This window comes from Hemiscyllium ocellatum, chromosome 4, assembly GCF_020745735.1.
Source record: "Hemiscyllium ocellatum isolate sHemOce1 chromosome 4, sHemOce1.pat.X.cur, whole genome shotgun sequence".
NCBI lineage: Eukaryota > Metazoa > Chordata > Chondrichthyes > Orectolobiformes > Hemiscylliidae > Hemiscyllium > Hemiscyllium ocellatum.
In genome coordinates this window covers 56820068-56843693 of record NC_083404.1, presented here as the reverse complement: position 1 = coordinate 56843693, position 23626 = coordinate 56820068, and the positions used below count along the sequence as shown (strand labels likewise).

General features: G+C 39.7%; 1 protein-coding gene across 2 annotated transcripts in view; it reads left to right on the top strand.

Moving 5' to 3' along the window:
- Positions 1-23626, top strand: part of atp6v1c1a (ATPase H+ transporting V1 subunit C1a) — a 90777-nt gene that overhangs the window by 22818 nt on the left and 44333 nt on the right. For both annotated transcript variants that reach the window (XM_060823249.1, XM_060823250.1), the window contains exon 4: positions 6843-6928. In XM_060823249.1, the coding sequence (XP_060679232.1) occupies positions 6843-6928 (86 nt within the window). The remainder of the gene's footprint in view (positions 1-6842; positions 6929-23626) is intronic.

Here is a 23626-nt window from a genome sequence, read left to right as displayed (position 1 = left end):
AGCCCTTTCGAGTTACACAACATCTTTCCGATAGGAAGGAGACTAGAATTGCACTCAATATTCCAACAATGGCCTAACCTAACCAATGTCCTGTACAGCTGCAACGTGACCTCCGAATTCCTGTACTCAATGCTCTGACCAATAAAGGAAAGCATATCAAATGCCGCCTTCACTATCCTATCTACCTGCAATGAGCCTACAATAAATCAAATTAAATCTAAAATTGGCAGGATGAAAATAGACCTTGGTACATCTAATTCATCTTCTATTAATGCTGTATAATATCAGATTAATTGAGCCACAGCACTCAGTCTATTAATTAATCTACATCAAACTAGATATGAGATGAGTAAGTTCCCAGTGGTGGAAAGCTTTTGGCACTGAAGTCACTTCATTCATGTTTCACATTGACCAGATAAATCTCTCAAAATATTATCTTGTGAAAGATCCATCTAATTGGTATTTGGATGAATCAACATTTTCACTTCTCCTTGGGGATCTGTTCTGTAGTTTTAGAATTTGTTCTGTGAAATATTTTGATTTGTTTTGAATTTACTCTCTGAAAGTGGAAGTGTGAACAGAGAAGCTAACTGTGAAATATCATTCTTCATAGATTCATGCAACAGTGGTAGCACTATTATATTTTCTATTGCTTTTAATGCAGCATCCAGTTCTTAAAGCGTTGGTCAATCTTCCTTTTGTGTTGCACGTGGAGAGACAAAACTGGGTGTGCCTTTTGAGTGGGGCTATTGAGATGGACTGAGATTAATGGAAAATATCTGACGAATTGATGAGTGTGAAACTCGAGCAAGTTTTCAAAAGTAGTTTAGTGAATGTGTAGAAAGCTTGATATGCTCAGTTCGGAAACAAAGAGCTAAAAGGGGGCAATTGATGTTTTTAACGGTGGTGAGCAGTTGGAAATCCTCATCGATGGAAGGGATGGGTTGGGGAAGTTGCTTAAAATTCCATTCACTAGGAGGAAGTGGCTGCTCAGATGCTGCTTTGTCGCCAGTGGAGATCGTCCTGAGATGTGCTGTTGAATTTTGGGTGTCGGAACTTATTGGGAAATACAGTGGGATTTGCTCATTTGTAAGCCATGATAGTATGAAGCTAATTACAACAGCAAGGAGGCGAGGATGATGGTCTTGGGAATGCCAAGTAGGTAGTCTGTGAGTGTGTGCATAACTAATTAGTTGACATCATCACTTAGCAGGAATGTGTTTTGTGAATGCTGAGCTTTGTAGTGCAATTGTTTTAAAATGTTTCTTTAAATTACAAGTGAAAACCAATTCTGAAAATGTTGCAATTGGAATTTCTAATGAATACTTCAGTTCTGTTTGCATTGGGATGGGAAACTTGAATAGAAACACAAGGTGTCAAGTGGCAGATTTCACACCTTTCACATGTCTTACAAAAGAGAGGAAAACTGCTTCGGGCATGCAGGTCGAAGCATTGGACCTTCCTAGGACAGGTATTCATGTGTCGAGAAACATTCAAATTCTTTACAGAGTAAAACATTTCCCAGAACCACCTAAACTATTTAGAGTTCAGGTATAGGAATCTCTGAAATTTTGGATTTCCAAAAATGTTGTTGACTGAGGGTAAGGGGGCTTCATTGAGCTAGGCCTTACTGTTGGTACTTGTATCTGGAAAAATTTGGGAGCATCGGATAAATTGTTAAAGGACATTGGCACTTTTGACCTGGCATTGTAGAGAAAAGGTGACCTGTGCTGGAGAGTTGTAAGTGAGCTTGAGTTATGTGCAAGAGTGTGTTGAGTGATAGTTTGTGAAGAAATGTATTAATTGGATTGCTACTGCATATGATAAAAGCTCTTGGTGTTGCAGTGATATATTAGCATGGATACAGGTGTGGTCAGTTTGATATTAGTTGCCTGTTTCTTAACATTTGATCCACGTTGATTTTAGCTTGTTCACTGCAGCCATGATGTCAAGTCTTGTTTTCAGGTTCTTTGCCTTAGTTGTTGGGGAAATTCAACTCTCTTTAAAGGGCTGTTGGTCTCCAGAGGATTGTAACATGTGGAAGACTAAGGATTTATTGGATCACGACTATAGCACACTGGCCGGAGAACAGACTGCTCAGTAACTGTCACAGTTCAAAGAAGTGCAACAAACACACAGGTAGTGCTAGGGCTATGTTGGTGCAACAGCATAAACCTTCAATTTTATTTGCAAACTTTGAAACTTGGATTTGTCTGAACTAAGAGTTGCTGAACAACTCAAGTTTGGACTACTTCAGACTGACTCTAGTGACTTAAGCTTTTTAAGTTCAACCCTTTTTAATATTAGCCTAAACTTCAATGATGAAAACGTGTGTAAATGATACATGCCATCGCTGATGTGTAGATGAACCAGCAACCTATTGCCTAGGGGTGATACCCTATGAATTGTGAATCACCACAAATGAAGGCCAATTTAACCTGCTTGGGTGTTAGTTTTTTGTAGTTATAGCATTGCACTTGTCACTTATGAAAAGCATGTTGACTTGAGTGACTGCATTTAACTACCACATTTATAGTACTTCTATAACACTTGTTTATTAAACGTGATTTATGAATTGCCGACTTTCTTTTATAAAGTGCACTGCCATTCACTGTTACGCGATTCCCATCCCTGGCACTCGATGTCGTGGTGCCGGAGGACTGGACTCTGCGTTGGCATCACGTGATCGGTTGACTTGTATGTTTTCACGTGAGCAGCTTCATGAAAGGTATTGTGAAGTGTTTGTGCTAGGGAACTTGGAAAAGCATCATGAAAATGTCTGTACAACTTGAGGACAAAAAGCTGGGAACAATCTGTTTAATTTAGAGTTGAAATAAGAGTGAAATTTCATTGGAATTGACTAACAGTAAAAGGACAGTGTTGAGTAGTTTGAAACTTGGCTGTGTTGTATGAATTAAGAGCTTTTTTTGTCTCGTTTAAAAAAATACGTTTAGATGTTAAAGAATATCTGCAGACGCATGTAAATTGTTTCAATGACTAATCACTATGGTAACTAACTGCAAAACAAAATACCAGTACAGGGGCTTGGACATGGTTAGTCAGCTGCTCAGAGTGGTCAGAGTTAGGAAACTCTGCACATGGTTGTTCAGGGAGAAAAAGGTGGTTGGTGCATTCAGTGCTGCCAGCAGGTATCGATGCCATTCAAGAGTATTTAAGTACTCAGTTCAAGATTGTGATGATTTGCACTATACAGTACCATTTAACAGGTCAAATTTTACTTAGATTGAGCTATCGTTTATATTAGGCTAACTACTGTTTTTATTTCAGTTTCTTTTTTACTGCTATTTTTGGTGCTTTGTCCCAACCCTTTTTTTCCCATCAGCCACATTAGTTCTCTTGCACAATTTTCCAAAACACAGCATTGTATGGAAATGCAACTATGATGTTGTAAGAGAACAGATTTGAAAAGTGTGGTGCTGTAAAAGCACAGCAGGTCAGGCAACATCTGACATTTTGGACATCAGCCCTTCTTCAAGCGTGTGGAGAGGGGAAGGGGGCCGAGATTTAAATTGGGTGGGGGTGAGGTAGCTGGGCAGGTTGAGGGGGGCTTATGGAACAGATAAAGGCAGCTCCTTGGATGCTGTCTGCCTGCTTTGCTTTCCCAGTGTTGCATTTTTTGATTCTGATCTCCAGCATCTGTAGTCCTTATTTGCTCAGTCATAGGGGAACTACCTTTAATTGGCATGGAAAGTTAAACCTATTGATGGAAATTCATGATTTGATAACTGGCAATAATTCTCTCTGGCATACAATTAAATGCAGAATCCCATTCCTAAAGGTGTTGAATTGTTGGACTAACGAATCAGATTGTAAAGTTAATTTTCTTGTCATTTATTTCTTGCTACCAAATCCATTGTTTTATTCCTTCTGTTTTTATGCCAGAATTGACATTGACTTTCCGCAGTCCAGTTTGCCCTCTTTCTCATCCTTCCTCTATTCAGGAATGATTAGCTTTAGACATCATGTGTATGCCATTTGGGTCAGATTTGGAAATCCAGTAGCTTGTAAATTTTGAGTCCTCTTGTATTTCTAATTTTCTACTAGAACTACTTGTGTACAGTGACTGCCTACCCATATTTTGTTGCATTATAGTGTTAGTATTTACTGGATCCGGTTTGTGGTCCCTTTGATGTTGGTTACTGAAATGAATGGTTACTTGGAAAGTTTCGTATCCTCAAGTCAAAATAGTTGATTGCATCATTTCCTTTGATACAATCCCATTCGGTTCATTTGAATATTGACATTTAGTGTGAAATCATTTTTTTTTACAATGAGATGGTTGTGGAATCTGACAGGTTTTTTAATATCGTGTGATCCAAGTAAAAGTTGCTTACATCTTTTTCGATTTGTCTAGCTTTTAAATTAAGTATGTTGTACTCATCGAGGGAAACCACTTCTTTAACGTGGTGGGCAGGGTGGCTGGGAAACAAATGTAGCGAGCTTCGAGTATGGAATAAATTTGAACAAGCCAAACTCAGAATATAAAATGAACTAACACGTGAAGACGTTTTGACTTGAACAGTATGTTAACCTATGATAGTAGCAATCAATCTTGAATTGCCTAGTGAGAATTGTTCAGTTGTGATGGGTGGAAATTCTTTTTAACATAGAACAGTACAGCACAGTACTGGCCTTTTGGCCCTCGATGTTGTGCCTCTGACATCTCCCCTAAACCTTCCTCCAATCACGTTTAAAATCATGCCCCCTTGTGATAGTCATTTCTGTCCTGGAAAAGAGTCTCCAACTATTCACTCTTTCTATGCTCCTCACCATCTTGTGGACCTCTATCAGGTCACCTCTCATCCTTTTTCGCTGAATGAGAAAAGCCCTAGCTCCCTGAAACTTTAAGTCCTGCCCTCCAGTCCAGGCAGCATCCTGGTAAATTTCCTCTTCACCCTCTCTCAAGCTTCCATATCTTTCCTGTAATGAGGCAATCAGAACTGAACCCAATATTCCAAGTGTTGTCTAACCAGGGCTTTATAGAGCTGCAGCATAACCTTGTGGTTCTTAAAGTTAATCCCCCTGCTAATGAACGTTGACACACCATACACCACCTTAAAAAGGCAAAGGTGAGGACTGCAGATGTTGGAAACCAGAGTTTAGATCAGAGTGGTGCTGGAAAAGCGCAGCTGGTCAGGCAGCATCCGAGGAGCAGGAAAATTGATGGTTTGGGCAAAAGCCCTTCATTGGGAATAGAAGCAGGCGAGAACCTGGAGGCTTCCCGCCTCTATTCCCGAGGAAGGGCTTTTGCCTGAAACGTCGATTTTCCTGCCCCTCAGATGCTCCTTGACCTGCTCTGCTTTTCCAGCACTACTCTGATCCAAAAACCTTCTTAAAAAGCCTTTTCGCAACTTTGAAGGATCTGTGGACATGGACCCCAAGATCCCTCTGATCCTCCACACTCCACAAAGAATCCTGCTTTTAACCTTATATTCTGTGTTCAAATTTGACCTTGTAAAATGAATCACTTCACACTTTGCCAGGTTGAATTCCATCTGCCACTTCTCAATCTAGTTTTGCATTCTGTCAATGTCCCATTGCAATCTGTAACAGCCCTCCGCAGTATCCACCATTCCACCAACCTTCATGTCATTAGCAAACGCACAAACCCACCCTTCCACTTCTTCTAAGTCATTTATAAAAATCACAAAGAGCAGAGGTCCCACAATAGATCCGTATGGAACACTACTGATCACCAACTCCAGGCTGAATACTTTCCATCTATTACCACCCTCTGAATTCTTTGGCACAGCCAAATCTGTTTCCAGACAGCCAGACCTGTATTCCATGCCTCCTTCCTTCCTGAATGAACCTACCATGGGGAACCTTATTTAGCCTTGCTAAAATCATGTACAGCACATCCACTGCTCTACTTTCAATGTGTTTTGTCACATCTTCAAAAAATTCAGTAAGGCTTGTGAGGCATGACCTGCCCCTCTCAAAGCCATGCTGACTATCTAATCAAACTATCCTTTTCCAAGTAATCATAAACCTTGTCTGTCAGGATCCTCTCCAATAATTTGCCCACCATAGATGTAAGACTGATGACTGACTGGTCTATAATTCCCAGAATTATCCCTATTCCCTTTCTTGAACTAGGGAATAGCATTTGCCACCCACCGGTCATCTGGCACTAGTCCAATGGACAGTGAGGATGCAAAGATCATCGCCAAAGGCACAGCAATCTGTAGGCATGTAAGCTTCACATTTTGAAGAATTGCTTGGTCCATTGTTCTTTGACTCCCAGATTCAGATTTAAAGTCATTCAACCTGATTAAATTGTATTCCTTGATATTGAGTGACTTTGGACAATCTTAGCTCAAATTCTAGTATTTCAGTCCAAAACTTACAAATTTCTTGTGAAAATACTAAACCAAAAGATTTGTCAAATGTATTTTTTCTTTTGTCTATTGACATTTATTACCTGGTATTAGTTATCCATGGAGGGTAACAAGCGTCATTGCTTGTAGAATTAAGTTTTTTTTTGTTAAAGAGGGCATGAAGAACCAGTTGTGCTGTATGGATCACTGTCTGACCAATGTGTGACTATGTATGTCACTGGAGGGCATAAGTGAACTGGATGAATTTTTGTAATAATCTGTAGCAAACTTTAGATGCTAGCTTATGAATGATAAATTGAATTCAAGAAATTCAATCATGGTGAAGCATATACATTTGTCCCCTCTGTCTAGTCTGTTAGGTGCTACTTTATCTAAAATGCTGTAATATTTCATGACTGATTGGAAAAAAGATGCTTTATTTTATTATGTTGAGATGTATTGGTTAAATGTGTAACCTTTAATTGTGGTCTCATTTTTCAGTGTTGTGAAGAAGGTAGCCCAGTACATGGCTGATGTGTTGGAAGACAGTAGGGACAAAGTACAAGAGAACCTTTTAGCCAGTGGAGGTAAGTGGTGTGGGGTTATAAAAGTTATAGATGCTTGTTTATTTGGTATTTGTTGGAGTGTTTTGTAACAGGTACTGAATTCTGTCATCATACATCAATGTTTGCTGTATTTGTAACTGATACTGGTAAATTAGGTTTCTTGCCATTGTAATCAAGTTCTTTGAGCATTGCCCTGGTTTAATTTTCAGAAAATTGAGAAATCTGGAGATAAAAACTCTTGCTTACAGATGATAACCTGTACGTTTTTAATTTTTTTTGAGAAAGAAAACAGATCACATATCTGACATCCAGTAACCGACACAAAATGTCTTTCAATTAAGTTTTGGGAGAACTGAAGCTTTTGTCTTTGGTCCTGACCAAAAACACATCTTGGTTGCCACTGACCTTGTCAAGCTGCTTATAACCTTAGTGTTATATCTAACCTTGGAATTTAATCAGCATTGTCTTACTGTCACAATTGTATATTAATTCTTATATTTAACATGAGAAATAGGACCAGGAGGAGATCATTCATACTCATGAACCTTCTTTACCATCAAATCAGTCATCTTATTGAACACTGGAGCAGCCTCAAGGGGCCAAATGGCTGGTCTGCCTGATTGGAGACACCTGACCCACAGTGCTGTAGTTGACTCTGAACTGCCAATTGAAGTAGCACCATTCAGTTCGGAGCGATTAGGGATGGGAAACAAATGCTGATCATGGGAGTGATGCCCACATCCTATGAAAGAATAAATAAAACCTTCCTCCCACTTTCTCTAAAGGCCAAAAATCTATTTTGCTTTTTAATTTCTTGCTATTTATGCTGACACTTCGTGACTGATAAGAGGGCAACCAGATCCCTTTGTGCAACTTCTTTTCATTTTACAATATTTTGCTTTTCTATTCTTTACAAAGAGGGCAACATCACATTTTCCCACTAAATTCTGTGTTAAGTTTGCCCACTCATTTCAATTACCTACATCCCTTTGCAGAATATTTTATATCTTCATCTTGACTTACTTTCCTACCCAATTTTCTACTGTTAGCAATTTGGCTACAATACAGTTAGACCCTTCAATTCAGTCATTAATATAAATTGTAAATAGCTGAGGTCCCAGCATTAATGCACATTGCTTTCCCTGAGTTTTACATAACCAGTTTTCAAATCTCCCCACCTCAATCCAGGTCAAGCCCTTGTTCTCCACCTTGCCCTCTTGACCTGATTCTCCACCTTCCCTCTACCTACTGCTCCATCCTTCCCACTGACTAATCACAATCACCTCTTATCTGCATCTACCTATTTCCATCCTACCTACCTTTCACTTCCCACTGCCCCAGAGCCACCAACATCCCTCTCTCTTTATTTCTCAGCCACCATCCCCTCCCCAGTCCAAATGAAAGGTTCCAACCTGAAACGTTGACTCCTCTGCTCTTCTGATGCTGCTTGACTAGCTCTGCTTTTTCTAGCTCCACACTTGTTCAAGTCTGATTTTCCAGCATCAGTCCTCACTATCTCCAAGTTTTACTTAATTTGCCAAGTTGAGAGTGAACCATTTATCTTGTTTCAGTTTTGTATTAATTCGCCAGACATCTTTCCAAACGGATGCATCATTGCAATACCATGAACTCTGGTCATGGGCATTAAGCTTTTACGTGGCATATTATGGAATACCCTTTACATATCAAAATACACTACATCTTCTGGTTTCTTGCAATCTATCCTGCTTGCTATCTCAACTGAGATCATGCTGATGTGATAAACTTCCACTTTACTTTCTTGCATTTTTTTCCTATAACTCTTGCAAACCTTAGTGATCAGATATCTGGCTGTTTGTTCCTTGAATATACTTAATGACATCCTCTTTGCAGTGAAGAATTCCATGGATTTACTATCCTCCGAAGAAATTCCTCCTCATTTCAGTCTTGAATTGGTGACCATGTCCTTATGTCCTGGACCCATCAGCAAAGGGGACAGAGCTTCTCAGCATCTGTCTACTTTAAGTCACCTAAGACTCATTTGTTTCAATTTGGCTGCCTCTCATTCTTCTAAGCTCCAATGAGCACAAGCACAACCTACTCAACTTCTCATAAGACAATCCCTCCATGCCAGGTGAACCATGTCCCGACTGACTCCAATGTCAATACATCTTTCCTTAGATAAGTGGACCAAAATTGTCAAATTATTCTAGGTGTGGTATAACTATACCTTGAGTCGTTTTCAGAATTTGTTTATTTTATACTCCATTCCCTTTCATGTAAAGGCCAACAGTTGATATACTCTATCCCTTTCCGCTGAACTTGTATGGTAGCTTTATGTAATTTATACATGAAGACCCCCCAAATCCCTTCATCTGTAGCTTTCTGCAGATTTTCTCCATTTAACTAATGTTCAGCTCCTGTACTCTTCTAAAGTTCATAGCCTCACATTTTTCCACATTATGTTCTACCTGCCAAGTTTGGTCCACTCACTTAATCAGTCTGTACTCCTTTGCCTACTCTTTGTGCAATCCTCATCAATTGCCTCCCCACCTATTTTTCTGTTATTCCCCAAACTTGGTCGTACAATCACACCCATCATCTAATTGATTAATATATTTTGTAAATTATTATGGCCTCAACATTAATCTCTTTGGCACTGTACTAGTTACAGATTGCTATCCTGAAAATGCTCCCTAGTCTCTCCTCTCCTCTCTCTCCTATTGGTTAGCTTTTAGTTACCATTCGAAAAAAGTCAAAATTGATCAAACCTGATTCCCCTTTCACAAAACCGTGTTGACCCTTGATTCTATTATGATTTGCCAAATATTCTACTAACTCAACAATAGATTCAAGCGTTATCCAAATGAGTTTTTCGGCGAACTAATGTAGTTTCCTTTCTGACTCCCTCCTTTCTTGAAAAGAGGTGTTATGGTTACAGTTTTCTAAGTTTTTTTTGTGAACTTTACAGCATCTTGAGAATGTTGAAAGATTATTACCATTCATCCACTCTGTTATCACTTAGTCTTGGGGGTCATGCAGCATGGAAACAGACCCTCTGGTGCAACTCATCCATGCTGACCAGATATTCTAAAATAGTCTAGTCCCATTTGCCAATATTTCGCCCATATCCCTCTTAAACCCTTCCTATTCATATACCCATCTAGATGCCTTTTAAATGTTGTAATTGTACCAGTGAAGAGGTGACTGTCTAATACATTATCGCTGGACTGTTAATCCAATAATAATGACTCAGGCACCTGAGTTTGAATCCTGCCACAACAGATGGTGGAATTACATTTGAATAATATCTCGAATTAAAAGTCTAATAATGACCATAAATCCATTGTTGATTGTCAGGAAAAACCTATCTGGTTTACTAATGTTCTTTAGGGAAGGAAAAGCCTACACTAGACCTACAGCAATGTGGTTGACACTTATCTGCCCTCTGGCAATTAAGGATGGGCAATAAATGGTTGCCAAGCCAATAATACCCTTATCTTATGAATGAATACATTTTTAAAAAAATTCTCCATCACTTCTTTTGGCAGCTCATACACTCACCACTTACTGTATGAAAAAGTTGCTCCTTGGGTCCCTTTTAAATCTTTTCCCTCCCATCTTAAACTTATATCGTCTAGTTTTGGACTGCCCTCCCTGGGGAAAGACCTCGTCTATTTACCCTCTCCATGCCCCTCATGCTTTTATAAACCTCTATAAGGTCATCCCTCAGCCTCCGATGCTCCAGAGAAAATAGCCACAGTCGATTCAGCTTCTCCCTGTAGCTCCAACCTAACAACCCTGGCAATATCCTTGTAAATGTTTTCTGAACTCGTTCAAATTTTACAACATCCTTCCTATGTAGGGATATCAGAATTGCATGCAGTATTCCCAAAAAATTGCCCATTGTGAACACAGATCCAAAATAGATATTCAATGTCTCTGCTGTTTCTTTGTTTTCCCCCTGTTTGTTCTTACCACGTTTATTAGGTTTCTCTCATACTCTTAATTTTCCCTGTCTTTTTCAACATCCTGTTTTGGCCCATAAAGTTCAATCTTCTGGGCTATCACTAATCTTTGCAGCGTCATGAGCCTTTTCAATTTGATATAATTCTTAACTTGCTTTGCATGCTGTGGGTGATGTATCATCCACGCAGTATTTCTTTCTAAATGGAATATATCGTTGTTGAGAGTTAATAATTATTTCAAGAAATGTTTGCTACTGCTTCTCTACCATTTTATCTTTTAGCCTAGGTTCCCAGCACTTTAGACAGCTTATATTCATATGCTTGCACCTGTAATTGGCTTAATTAAAATTTAAGACCGTAATTTTAGACCCAGATTTCATGTAGTGAAACTGAATGTGAAATTCTTCATGTATGATTGCTATTACGTAGAGGATCCTTTATTGTGAAATAAATTAATTATGTTTCAATATGTAGTATTGAGTCTAATACAGTGTACTCCTTGGTTTTTAGAATGCATTGTTGGAAGAAACTGTCTGAATATGCTCCATGAACCCATTCTCCAGATTTCGTTATAATTTGATATGCCTGATCTGCATAAAGATTATGGTTGCCCATGAACATTGCGCCACCTTTTTTTTTATGAATCACTATTTTTACTTGACTTATACTTAGTTCTGCAGTGCAGCAACTGTAATAAGCATCCCACCAGGGACTTCATATCTGTTAACTTTTTTTTAATCTCCAACCAAACTGATTTTGTATTTGATCTTGGGAGTAGGATTATTCCTCACTACTCCCTTTATTAGATGATGTACCCACAACCTTTTCCCTTTTCTTCCTGTCCATCTAAAAGCTGTATTACTTAAGTCTCACCCTGTAACCATATCTCTGTATTGGTTGTGATATCCTATTAATTTCTGTTTGCACTATCAAGTCATCTATTTTGACTGAATGCTGTGAGCATTCAGAGTGCTTTTAATTGTGTCATTTTAACACTTTTTCCAGATCCTGATCTTATTTGACAGTGCATTTTTGTGTTTGCATGCTTGTTGCCTTCCTGACACACATTGCTGATTATATTTATGGCTGCCCTGCATTACAAGTTGCCCTTTCCCTTTTGACTTTCCAGAACTTCCCTTGTGTGTCCCCATTTCCCCGCTTAATTATTTTGTTTTAAACCCTCTCTGCTCCCTTAATTATATCATTTGGCAGGGTATTGGTTGCAGCATAGCTTATGTGAAGTTCATCGCTGTGGTACAGCTTCCTCTTTCCTCCCGACTTATGCCAGTGCACCATAAATAAAAACTAGTTTCTCCAACTCCAATCTTTGATCTGCCACGTTCAATTATTTGATCTGATGAACCTCAAATTAATTTGTTTATGGCTCCAATAGTAACCCAGAAATTTTTACCATTGTGGTTCTACCTTTCAATTAGACACCTCACAGCTCATAGTTCGACAACATTTTGTATCATCGATAGTCACTGGTAAGGTGCTAAAAGACTGGAGATTGACTAACGTGGTGCCACTATTTTAAAAAAGATGGTAAAGACAAGCCAGAGAACTATAGTCCTGTGGGCCTGACGTCGGTGTTGGACAAGTTGTTGATTGAGTTGAATTGATTGAGTTTTTCGAAGACATAACAAAGAGAATTGGCAAGGGCAGAGCAGTGCATGTAATCTATATGGACTTCAGTAGGGCATTCGACAAGGTTCCCCATGGGAGACTGGTTAGCAAGGCTTGTGGAATATTGGGAGAACTAGCTATTTGGATACAAAACTGGCCCGAAGGTAGAAGACAGAGGGTGGTGGTGGAGGGTTGTTTTTTGGACTGGAGGCCTGTGACGAGTGGAGTGCCACAAGGATCAGTGCTGGGTCCACTACTTTTCATCATTTATATACATGACTTAGATGTGAGCATAAGGGGTACAGTTAGTAAGCTTGCAGATGGCACCAAAATTGGAGGTGTAGTGGACAGTGAAGAAGGTTACCTCAGATTACAACAGGATCTTGATCAGATGGACCAGTGGGCTGAGGTGTGGCAGATGGAGTTTAATTTAGATAAATGCGAGGTGCTGTATTTTGGGAAAGCAAATCTTAGCAGGACTTATACACTTAATGGTAAGGTCCTAGGGAGTGTTACTTAACTAAGAGACCTTGGAGTGCAGGTTCATAATTTCTTGAAAGTAGAATCACAGGTAGATAGGATAGTAAAGAAGGCTTTTGGTATGCTTTCCTTTATTGGTCAGCATATTGAGTTGAAAGGTCATGTTGCAGCTGTATAGAATATTGGTTAGGTCACTTCTGGTGTAATTCAGGTATCCTTCCCATTGGAATGGTGTTGTAAAACTTGAAAGAGTTCAGAACACACTTACAGCATGTTGCGCTCGGGTTGGAGGAATTTAGCTATAGGGCAAGACTAAATAAGTTGGGTTGTTTTCCCTGGAGTGTCAGAGGCTGAGGGGTGACCTTATTGAATATTATAAAAATCTTGAGGGGCATGGATAGGGTAAATAGACAAAGCTTTTTTCCCTGGGGTAGGGGAGTCCAAAACTAGAGGGCATAGGTTTAGGGTGAGAGGGGAAAGATATAAAAGAGACCTAAGGGGCAACTTTTTCATGCAGAGGGTGGTATGTGTGTGGAATGAGTTGTCAGAGGAATTAGTGGAGGCTAGTACAATTGCAACATTGAACAGCCATCTGGATAGGTATATGAATAGGAAGGGTTTGGAGGTATATGTGCCAGGTGCTGGCAAGTGGGACTAGATTAGCTTGAGATATCTGCTCCGCATGGGCGAGTTGGGCTGAAGGATCTGTTTCCATACTGTACATCTCTGACTCTATGATTTTATAATTGAGCCTCTTTACTAAACTTCGCTACATCATTGGTATCCATGGGAACCATGATCCTCCTCCTCCCATTGCACATTTCTCTCCAGCACTGAGATGTCTTTAACCTGGTACTGGTCTGGCATCACAGCCTTTAGACTCCTATTCTTGGCTGCTAAACACAGCATCTTGTCTTCTACAGCTACTAGTGCCTTTAATCTCCCCATTTTTAAAGGCACCTCTAGACCACAGCACTGTGGTCAATTTGTTCATTCTCCCTGCAGTCTTTGGTCTCATTCCTGCAAGCTTTAAGCTGGTCAATCCTGTTAGACAAGTGCAAGGCTAAAGCTCCTTTGTTTTTACCTTGTGGAGCAGCATACTGCTTCCACTTGTAGTGATACTTTTCTAACATTGACTAAGCCAGAAGTGTTTAACCTACAGGATGTGATTGCCTTGAAGAACAATGTTTCCAGATAACTTGCTCCTTTTTGAACTCCTGTTTATCAAGCACACTGTTTGCTTGGGTGTCTACAAGGCCACACGTGCTACAGCAGCAAAGTATCACCTGCTGTGTATCTATCATGTGCTTATTTAACTAATTCATGCTTCTAAATATCAGGACAGCTACTTGTCCTTGTATTAAGTTTATCTAGGTAAATTCCAAATTTAATATGCATTTCCATTCATGACAAACCTGTTCTCAGTAAATAAATTCCTTAGTTGGACTGTTCATAAATTCTTATTTGTGCAATTCCTTTTATTTTCACCCATTTGAAATTTTAAATTCTTGGCTTGGAAAGAAAAAAAAATGTACTGAGCCTGACTTTGTCTCTGTTTCAGGTTTTTGCAGATGAAACCATGATCCATACCTTTGTTACCTCTAGACTTGATTGTCCTAACATACCCCTCCCTGGCAGCCTGTGACCTGCCCACTGTGAACTTGAAGTGAGCTAATACTCTGCTTGTGACTTAAATGACTGGATCCCATTCACCCTTTGCCCCCTCCTCTCTTCCCCCCCCGCCCCCAATGGTGCAATACCTTAGCAGGGATGACAGTGGAGGAACAATGGTGGATATTTCTGTGTATAATGCAGAAGTTGCAGGATCAGTCCATTCCAAAAAGGAAGAAAGATCCTAGGAGGAGGCATGGGTGGCCGTGACTAACGAGGGAAGTTAAGCAACATATCAAGTTAAAAGAGAAAAAGTATAACATAGCAAAGAAAAGTGGGAAAATGGAGGACTGGGAAGCTTTTAAAGAACAACAGAGGATTACTAAGAAGGAAGTACGCAGAAAAAAAAAGAGGTACGAAGGTAAACTGGCCGATAATATAAAGGAGGATAGTAAAGGTTTTTTAGGTATGTGAAAGGCAAAAGAATGGTTAAGACTAAAATTGGGCCCTTGAAGACAGAAACTGGGGAATATATTACGGGGAGCAAAGAAATGGCAGAAGGATTGAGTTGGTACTTTAGATCTGTGTTCACTGAGGAAGACACAAGCAATCTCCCTGAGGTAACAGTGGCTGAAGGACCTGAACTGAAGGAAATTTATATTTGCCAGGAATTGGTGTTAGAGAGACTGTTAGGTCTGAAGGTTGATAAGTCCCCAGGGCCTGATGGTCTACATCCCAGGGTACTGAAGGAGGTGGCTCGAGAAATCGTGGATGCGTTGGTGATTATTTTCCAGAATTCGATAGATTCGGGATCAGTTCCTGCGGATTGGAGGGTGGCTAATGTCGTACCACTTTTTAAGAAAGGTGGAAGAGAGAAAGCAGGAAATTATAGACCAGTTATTCTGACCTCGTGATGGGAAAGATGCTGGAGTCTATTATAAAGGATGAAGTTACGACACATCTGGATAGTAGTAACAGGATAGGTCAGAGTCAGCATGGATTTATGAAGGGGAAATCATGCTTGACTAATCTTCTTGAATTTTTTGAGGATGTAACTGTGAAGATGGATGAGGGAGATCCAGTAGATGTAGTGTACCTGGACTTTCAGAAAGCTTTTGATAAAGTCCCCCATTGGAGGTTAGTGAGCGAAATTAGGGCGGATGGTATTGGGGGCAAAGTACTAACTTGGATTGAAAATTGGTTGGCTGATAGGAAACAAAGAGTAGTGATAAACGGCTCTATTTTGGAATGGCAGGCAGTGACCAGTGGTGTACCGCAGGGATCAGTACTGGGACTGCAGCTTTTTGCAATATGTTAGTGATCTAGAAGATGGTATTAGTAATAACATTAGCAAATTTGCTGTTGATACTAAGCTGGGTGGCAGGGTGAAATGTGATGAGGATGTTAGGAGATTACAGGGTGACCTGGACAAGTTAGGTGAGTGGTCAGATACATGGCAGATGCAGTTTAATGTGGATAAATGTCTGGTTATCCATTTTGGTGGCAAGAACAGGAAGGCAGATTACAACCTAAATGGAATCAATTTAGATAAAAGGACAGTACAGAGAGATCTGGGTGTTCTTGCACACCAGTCAATGAAGGCAAACATGCACGTACAACAGGTAGTGAAGAAAGCTAATAGCATGCTGGCCTTCATAACAAGAGGGATTGAATATAGAAGCAAAGAGGTTCTTCTGCAGCTGTACAGGGCCCTGGTGAGACCACACCTGGAGTACTGTGTGCAGTTCTGGTCTCCAAATTTGAGGAAAGACATTCTGGCTATTGAGGGAGTGCAGCGTAGGATCACAAGGTCAATTCCTGGAATGGCGGGATTACTTTACACTGAAAGACTGGAGCGACTGGGCTTGTATACCCTTGAGTTTAGAAGACTGAGAAGGGATCTGATTGAGACATTTAAACTTATTAAAGGATTAGACACTCTGGAGGCAGGAAACATGTTTCCGCTGATGGGTGAGTGCCGAACCGGAGGACACAGATTAAAAATATGGGGTAGACCATTTAGGACAGAGATGAGGAGAAACGTCTTCACCCAGAGAGTGGTAGCTGTGTGGAATGCTCTGGATTCATTTAAGAAAGAGTTGGATAGAGCTCTCAAGGATTGTGGAATCAAGGGTTATGGAGATAAGGCAGGGACAGGATACAGATTAAGGATGATCAGCCATGATCATATTGAATGGTGGTGCAGGCTCGAAGGGCAGAATGGCCTACTCCTGCACTTATTGTCTATTGTCTATTTTGTTTCAGAATGCCTCTTGAAGTACGTTGGGAAGGTTTATTTCGTTAAAGGTGTCACACACTAACTCGTTATCTAAAGGGGATAGAACTACAGAACTCTTGCAGATAGCAAACAGTGTATGACACTGAGTTATAATGTAAATCTCCTAACTACCATGAAGGACTCTGAGATTGGGCTGGTTGAGTTAATGGAAAACAATTCCTGTCCAGTGCCAGCGTCGCAAACTTATAGACCTATGGTTAGCGAAGCTGTAGATAATGATGACTATAAGCTGTTACTGGAGAAACTTGTGCTGTTTTTCAAATACAACCTACAGGAATATTTCCCATCGTGTTGACGTGAAACTTCAATTGTTGTTTAGAAAGTCTTTTGATGTACGAGATTTAAAATATGCTTTTATGTATTTTATGGACTCCCAGCTTTTAGTAGTTCTGGCATAAACCTATTTTACTACAAAATAAATCAATCAGTTTAATTTCAGTGATGAAGGGAAGTTTGCAGGAACAATTATTTGGAATAGAATTAGAAACAAAGGAAAAGATGGGTTGATTAGGAAGAGTCAGCATTGATTTCTAAAGGGAAAGTCCAATTTTAACAAGCTGGTGTTTTTGAAAAGCTAACTGGCTGGGTGAGGGTAAAGCTATTGATGTTGTATACATGGATTTCCAGAGGGTGTTTGATAGTGTTACATAGACTTATTAAGAAAGTTATGGGTCATGTTATAAAAGGGACAGTAGCAATGTGGATACAAAATTGGCTCAGTGATATGAAACAGTAGTGGTAAGTAGATAATTTTCGGGTTGGAGGAACATTTGTAGTGGAGTTTCCTCAGGAACCTTGGGACCCTTGCTTTTCAAATGTAGATTAATGGTTTGGATCTTGGCTTGCAGGGGAGTAGTTTTGAAGTTTGCAGATGACATGAAATTTGGAAGAGTTCTATCCTAAGGAGGACAGTGGAAGAACTGCAAACAACATTTGACAAGAGGAGTAAACAGAGGGGTGACAAATGAGGTTCAATGAAGAGGAGTATGGGGTGCTGCACTTTGGTAAGAAGAACATTGAAATACAATATAAAATAGGGGGTACAGTAAAATTCTTAAAGGGGACAGCAGAGAGACTGTGTATATATGTGCACAGATTGTTGAAGGTGACCGGACTGAAGTGGAGACAGCAGTTAATAAAGCATGTAGTTCCTTGGCTTTATTATAAGGGGCATAGAGCAAGTAGGTGATGTTCAACTTGTATAAGATACCTGTTTTACCTTTGCTGGACTATTGAATACTGTTGTAGATGCCATGTTATAGGAAAGATGTGAATGCGCTGGAGAGTGCGCAGAGGTAATTTACAAGAATTGTTCCAGAAATTAGAAACTTCAGTTATGAGGATAGATTTGAAGAAGTTAGGATTTTTCATCTTGGAGAGAAGGCAGTTGACAGGAGATTTGATAGAGGTTTCCAAAATCATGATTGGGCTCTATGAAGTAGTAAAGAGTGAAAAACTGAACAGGAATGAGATTTAAAGTAATGTGCAAAAGAAGCAAACAACGTAAAATGTAAGTTTTTTTTTCCCCTGAGTAATTGGAATCTGGAATGCACTTCGTGGAAGTGTGAAGAAGACAGATTTATTTGAAGTATTCATGAGGGCATTGGGTGTTTATTTGGATAGGAATTGTGTGTAAAGGTGAGAGGGAAAGTGCAGGAGATGGCACCAGATAGTGTTTGTTTGAAGAGCCTGTGCAGAGGGGCTGAGTAGCTGCATACTGTGCTCTAGCAATTCTGTGATTGTGCAAAAATTGCTATAATTTAATTAAATTCACAAAATTCATCAATTCCATTTCAATTATATCTGATCTCTTTGTCTATGATTTTATTGGCTTTTAAAGTTGAATTTGTTTGTGGTAACTACAGATAGTTCTGGAGTAACGTGCATTTCAGCAGCGCGATTTGGCTATAATGTCACTGAAGAATTAGAGAAAGGCACTTTAGAAATGCTTACCTCTGGCAATAGCACAATTCCCATCTGTTCACGCACTTTGTTCTGCGAATGTGCATGCTAAAATCTGTGATGTTTAGCGTGTGCGCTGAAGTTCTTGCTCTACTGCGCATGAGCCAGTGCCGGTCTTCATGCTGTTCTGCATATACACGATGTCTGCGCTGAAGTCTCTGTGCATTCCGCACATGGGCGATGTCAGCGGCAGTCTTCGTATCGTCCTGTGCATGTGTGATGTCAGTGGCAGTCTACGCCTGCACAGATGTTAGCTTCCAACAGCAGCTTTCTGAGAGGAACTGTACAGAGAACAGCTTTCTTAAGTTTTTCAAATGAACTGTTAAATTTACTTTTTTTTTAGTAAACATGATTTCAACCTTCATTCAGGCTGTGCCATATTTTGCATGAGACTTTTGGGTGATGTTTGAGCGATTGTGAATGATTTTTGTTGACTGGTCTGCCCCTAACCCCACTTGTCCTATGGGCCTCAATATTTCTATGAAGTGATATTTTATTAATCGATCTTTTGCTGGAATGCAACTATGACATTATCGGAGAACTACCTGTATATTTGCAATTATAGCCTTCAGTTCTTTTGAATTGATTTTTGAAGATTGTAATGCAGGTTGTTGGAATCTGGTCCACAATCTATTTTTTTTTTAAGTGTCCTTTTGTCCTTGATTCACTTATTTTTGCACTGTTCATAAATGATTACCTTTTATGTTTGTTTCATAACTGAAACCTTGATGTAGACAGAGCCATTTTATTATTCATTGCCTGTTTTTTGTTTGACTTTCGTGCATGTAATAACCCCCGTTGCTAGCTATTGTTTTTATGGGAGAAAAATAAGCTGCAGGTGTGTTTACTCTTTGTGGTTAGCCTGGATTCTTTTGGATGAGCAACACACATATTGCGTTTTGTGTCCCACATCAGGCATTTGCTTCTTTAGGTGTACACATCTCAAGTCCGTAATATGGAACCTAGGACCAACGCCCCATATACAAGCATTTTGAAATTCCGATAGAATTGGTATGTCCAGTTCGTATTTTGGCATGTCTAATTTGTTTAATTGTAATAAGCGAGGGATCAGAAACCAGAACTTGACCCTTCTTTCTTTTAAATTTGTTGAATTAGTGTTTGTTTAATTATGAACTGTCTTAGAGTGGGGATTTATCTACCTTTGTTTTAAGACGTCCAGCACCACCACCTTTGTAATATTTCAAGCTATCTCTTTATTTTCCATGTTCCCTATCTTCCATATCCTTCTCCACAGTAAACGTTGATGCAAAATACTCATTTATTATCTTCCCCCGTTTCCTACGGTTCCACACGTGGGCTGCCTTACTGACCTTTTAGGGACTTTATTCTCTTCCGAGTTACTCTTTCATCCTCGATATATTTGTAGAATCTCTTTGGATTCTCTTTAACCCTATATACCAAAGCTATCTTATGTCCTCTTCTTGCTTTCCTGATTTCACTCTTAAAAGTACACCTACTCCATTTATATTCTTCTAGGCATTCACTCGATCTCTGTTGTCTATACCTGACATGTGTTTCCTACATATTCTTGACAGAAACCTCAATTTCTCCCATCATCTAGCATCCCCTATGCCTACCAGCCTTGTCCTTCATCCTTACAAGAACACCCTCACTCTGGACAATTGTAATCTCATGTTTGAAGGCTTCCCATTTTCCAGCCATCCCTTTACCTGCAAACATTTGCCCCCAATCAACTTTTGAAAGTTCTTGCCTAATACCATCAAAATTGGCCTTCCTCCAATGTAGAACTTCAACTTTTAGACTTGGTCTATCCTTTTCCATCACTATTTTAAAACTAATAGAAATATGATTTCTGGCCCCAAAATGCTCCTCTGCTGATACCTCAGTCACCTGCTCTGCCTTATTTCCAGAGAGCAGGTCAAGTTTTGCACCTTCTCTAATAGGTACATGCACATACTGAATCATAAATGTTCTTGTACACGCTTAACAAATTCCTCTCCATCCAAGTCATTAACACAGTGGCAATCTCAGTCAATGTTTGGAAAGTTCACGTCCCCTACCATAACCACCTTATTATTCTTACTAACTGAGATTTCATTACAATTTTGCTTCTTAATTTCAGGCTAACTATTGGGGGATCTATAGTACAATCCACATAAGATGATCATCCGTTTTGTATTTCTCAGTTCTACCCAAATAACTTCCCTGCACTTATTCTCAGGAATATCCTCTATAAGTACAGCTGTACTGTTCTTGATCAAAAGCGCCACTCCACCACCCCTCTTGCCCCCCTTTCTATCCTTCCTATAGCATCTATAGCCTGGAACATTAAGCTGCCAGTCCAGCCCATCCTGGAATCATGTCTCTGTAATTACAAACACCATTCTGATGTTTGGCTGTTGGTTGCAGAAATGCCTGTCTGTGCCTCTGACTACAGAGTCCCCATCACAATTGATCGCTTGGAACCTGACGTACCCCTCATTACAGTAGAGCCAGTCCTGATACCAGAAACCTGGCTGTCAGTGCTACACTCCCCTGAGAGTACTTCACCATTTACATGTTCCAAAACATTGTATCTGTTTGAGATAGCGATAATGCAGGAGTCTCCTGTGGCTACCTGCCTCCCTCTCCTACCTTTCCTGGAGGTCACTCATCTACCTGACTGTATCTTTGATTTATCTTCCTTCCTGCAACTGTCATCCATCACACCACCTAGTAACTGTAAATTCTTCATTGCCTCTAACTGCTGCTACAACCGATCCCTACAACCTGATAGGATTCGCAACCAAACACGCATTCTACAGACTAATTATCAATAACATGGAAACTCTCCCTAATTTCCCACATCTGACAGGAAGAGCACATCACTCTTCTAAAGGCCATCTTTGGCATTAATAATCTGCAGATCCAGTAAACAACCCAGTCTTACCACTCTTAAAAACACTGTTTCAGGCTAACTTATTACCTAAATTTAATTGAGAGACCGATCTCAATAAAAGCATAAATAAATTAATTAATTAAAAATCAGTAGGACTACACTTTAAAACTAACTACTTAGCTGCTCCCCTGCTGTGTGAGCTTCCCCATACAGGTTTCTCCAAGGTCAGCTGTGAATTTTGTTGGTTGTTTATTTTTCTTAGATGAACTCTGACATCCAGAGATCCTTCAAACTAAACAGCAAATGCAGTTAGCTGTGCAAGTTCTCTGCTGGGCCAGAAGAAAATAAGCTGTGCAGGTTTGATTCATTTCCCACATGGTCACTACCTTTGTCTCTCTCCCTCTTTTTTTAAAGTGCTGTTGTTTTGACCCTTTTTCCCAAATTTCCAAAACAATGCAACAGCTTATAAAACAATTACTACTCCTAAAAGTTGAGGAAATCAGCTCCAACACGGAAAATAATTAAAAAGAAAGCAGCAGCTCTTACAGCCACAATTTTTTCCCAGCTTCCCAGGATCTGATCAGATGTATATTAGAACTCTGTGGGAAGCTTGGGAAGTGATTGCTGGGGCCCTTGCTAAGGTATTTGTATCATTGATCACCACAAGTACAGTGCCAGAGGTTGGCTAATGTGATGTCAATATTTAAGACGGATGGTAAGGAAAAGCCAGAGAATTTTCAGCCAGTAACATCAATGGTGGACGTGTTATTGGAGGGAATCCTGAGGGACAGGATTGACATGTATTTGGAAAGGCAAGTACTGATTAGTGATAGTCAATGTGACTTTTGATGGAAGTTGTGTCTTAATGACTTGTTTTTTTTGAAGTAACGAAGATGGCAGAGCTATGGATATGATCTATGTGGACTTCAGAAAGACATTCGACAAGGTTCCTCATGGTAGACTGATTAACAAGGTTAGATCACTTGGAATACAGGAATAACAAGCCATTTGGATACAGACTGGCTTGAAGGTAGAAGACAGAGGGTGGTGGTGGAGGTTAGCTTTTCAGACTGGAGGCCTCTGCCCAGCAGTGTCCCACAACAATCGGTGCTGGGTCCAATGCGTTTTGTCATTTATGTAAATGATATGAATGTAGGATGTATAGTTAATAAGTTTGCAGATGTCATCAAATTTGGGGATGTAGTGGCATTGGAATCGTGGTTGTTAAGAGCCAGAAGTATAATTGAGTCAGTCTGAAATTTCACTGTTACTCTGTGATGATGACACTTGGCTCATCTCATGACAGCTTAAGATGACTAGGTAACGAAGCTGTTGTAATTTCAAGTTTATTTGTGTTATTAAATAATCAACGTGTAATGCTGAATGGAAATGTAGTGCAGGAGTATTGCTGAAATATGAGTATAAGGAAAACCACAAGTTAAATGGACTGTATGACAAATTATTTAATTTTCAACCATCTTAACAACATATTTAATTACTCTAGGAAGTTTATTATTCCAGACTGACCATTTTATGGTAAACTATATTGACTCATAAGACTTCTGATGCCTTCAGTTTAAAGTTCTAATTTTCAAGATTTAAATACCTTCATTATGTACTCTGTCCTTATCTCTCTCTACTCCTTCAGCTGTACAGATGCCTCTTGATTCCAGCCTTTTGGATACTCCCCAGTCCCTTTGGCAAACATTGATATCCATGTTTTCAACCTTCTGGACCCAACACACTCCAGTTTCCACTATATATCTTCCACCCATTTAGTATTTAATTGTAAGTGATTTGCCTGAGCACAGGTAACATAGAAACATAAAGATTTCCAGGATATTTAGACCATTGTGCCCATGCCAATTATAAAGAGCTATCTGGTCTAATCCAGCTTTTGGTCTGTGTTCCTGAAGCTATGGTAACTCAAATGC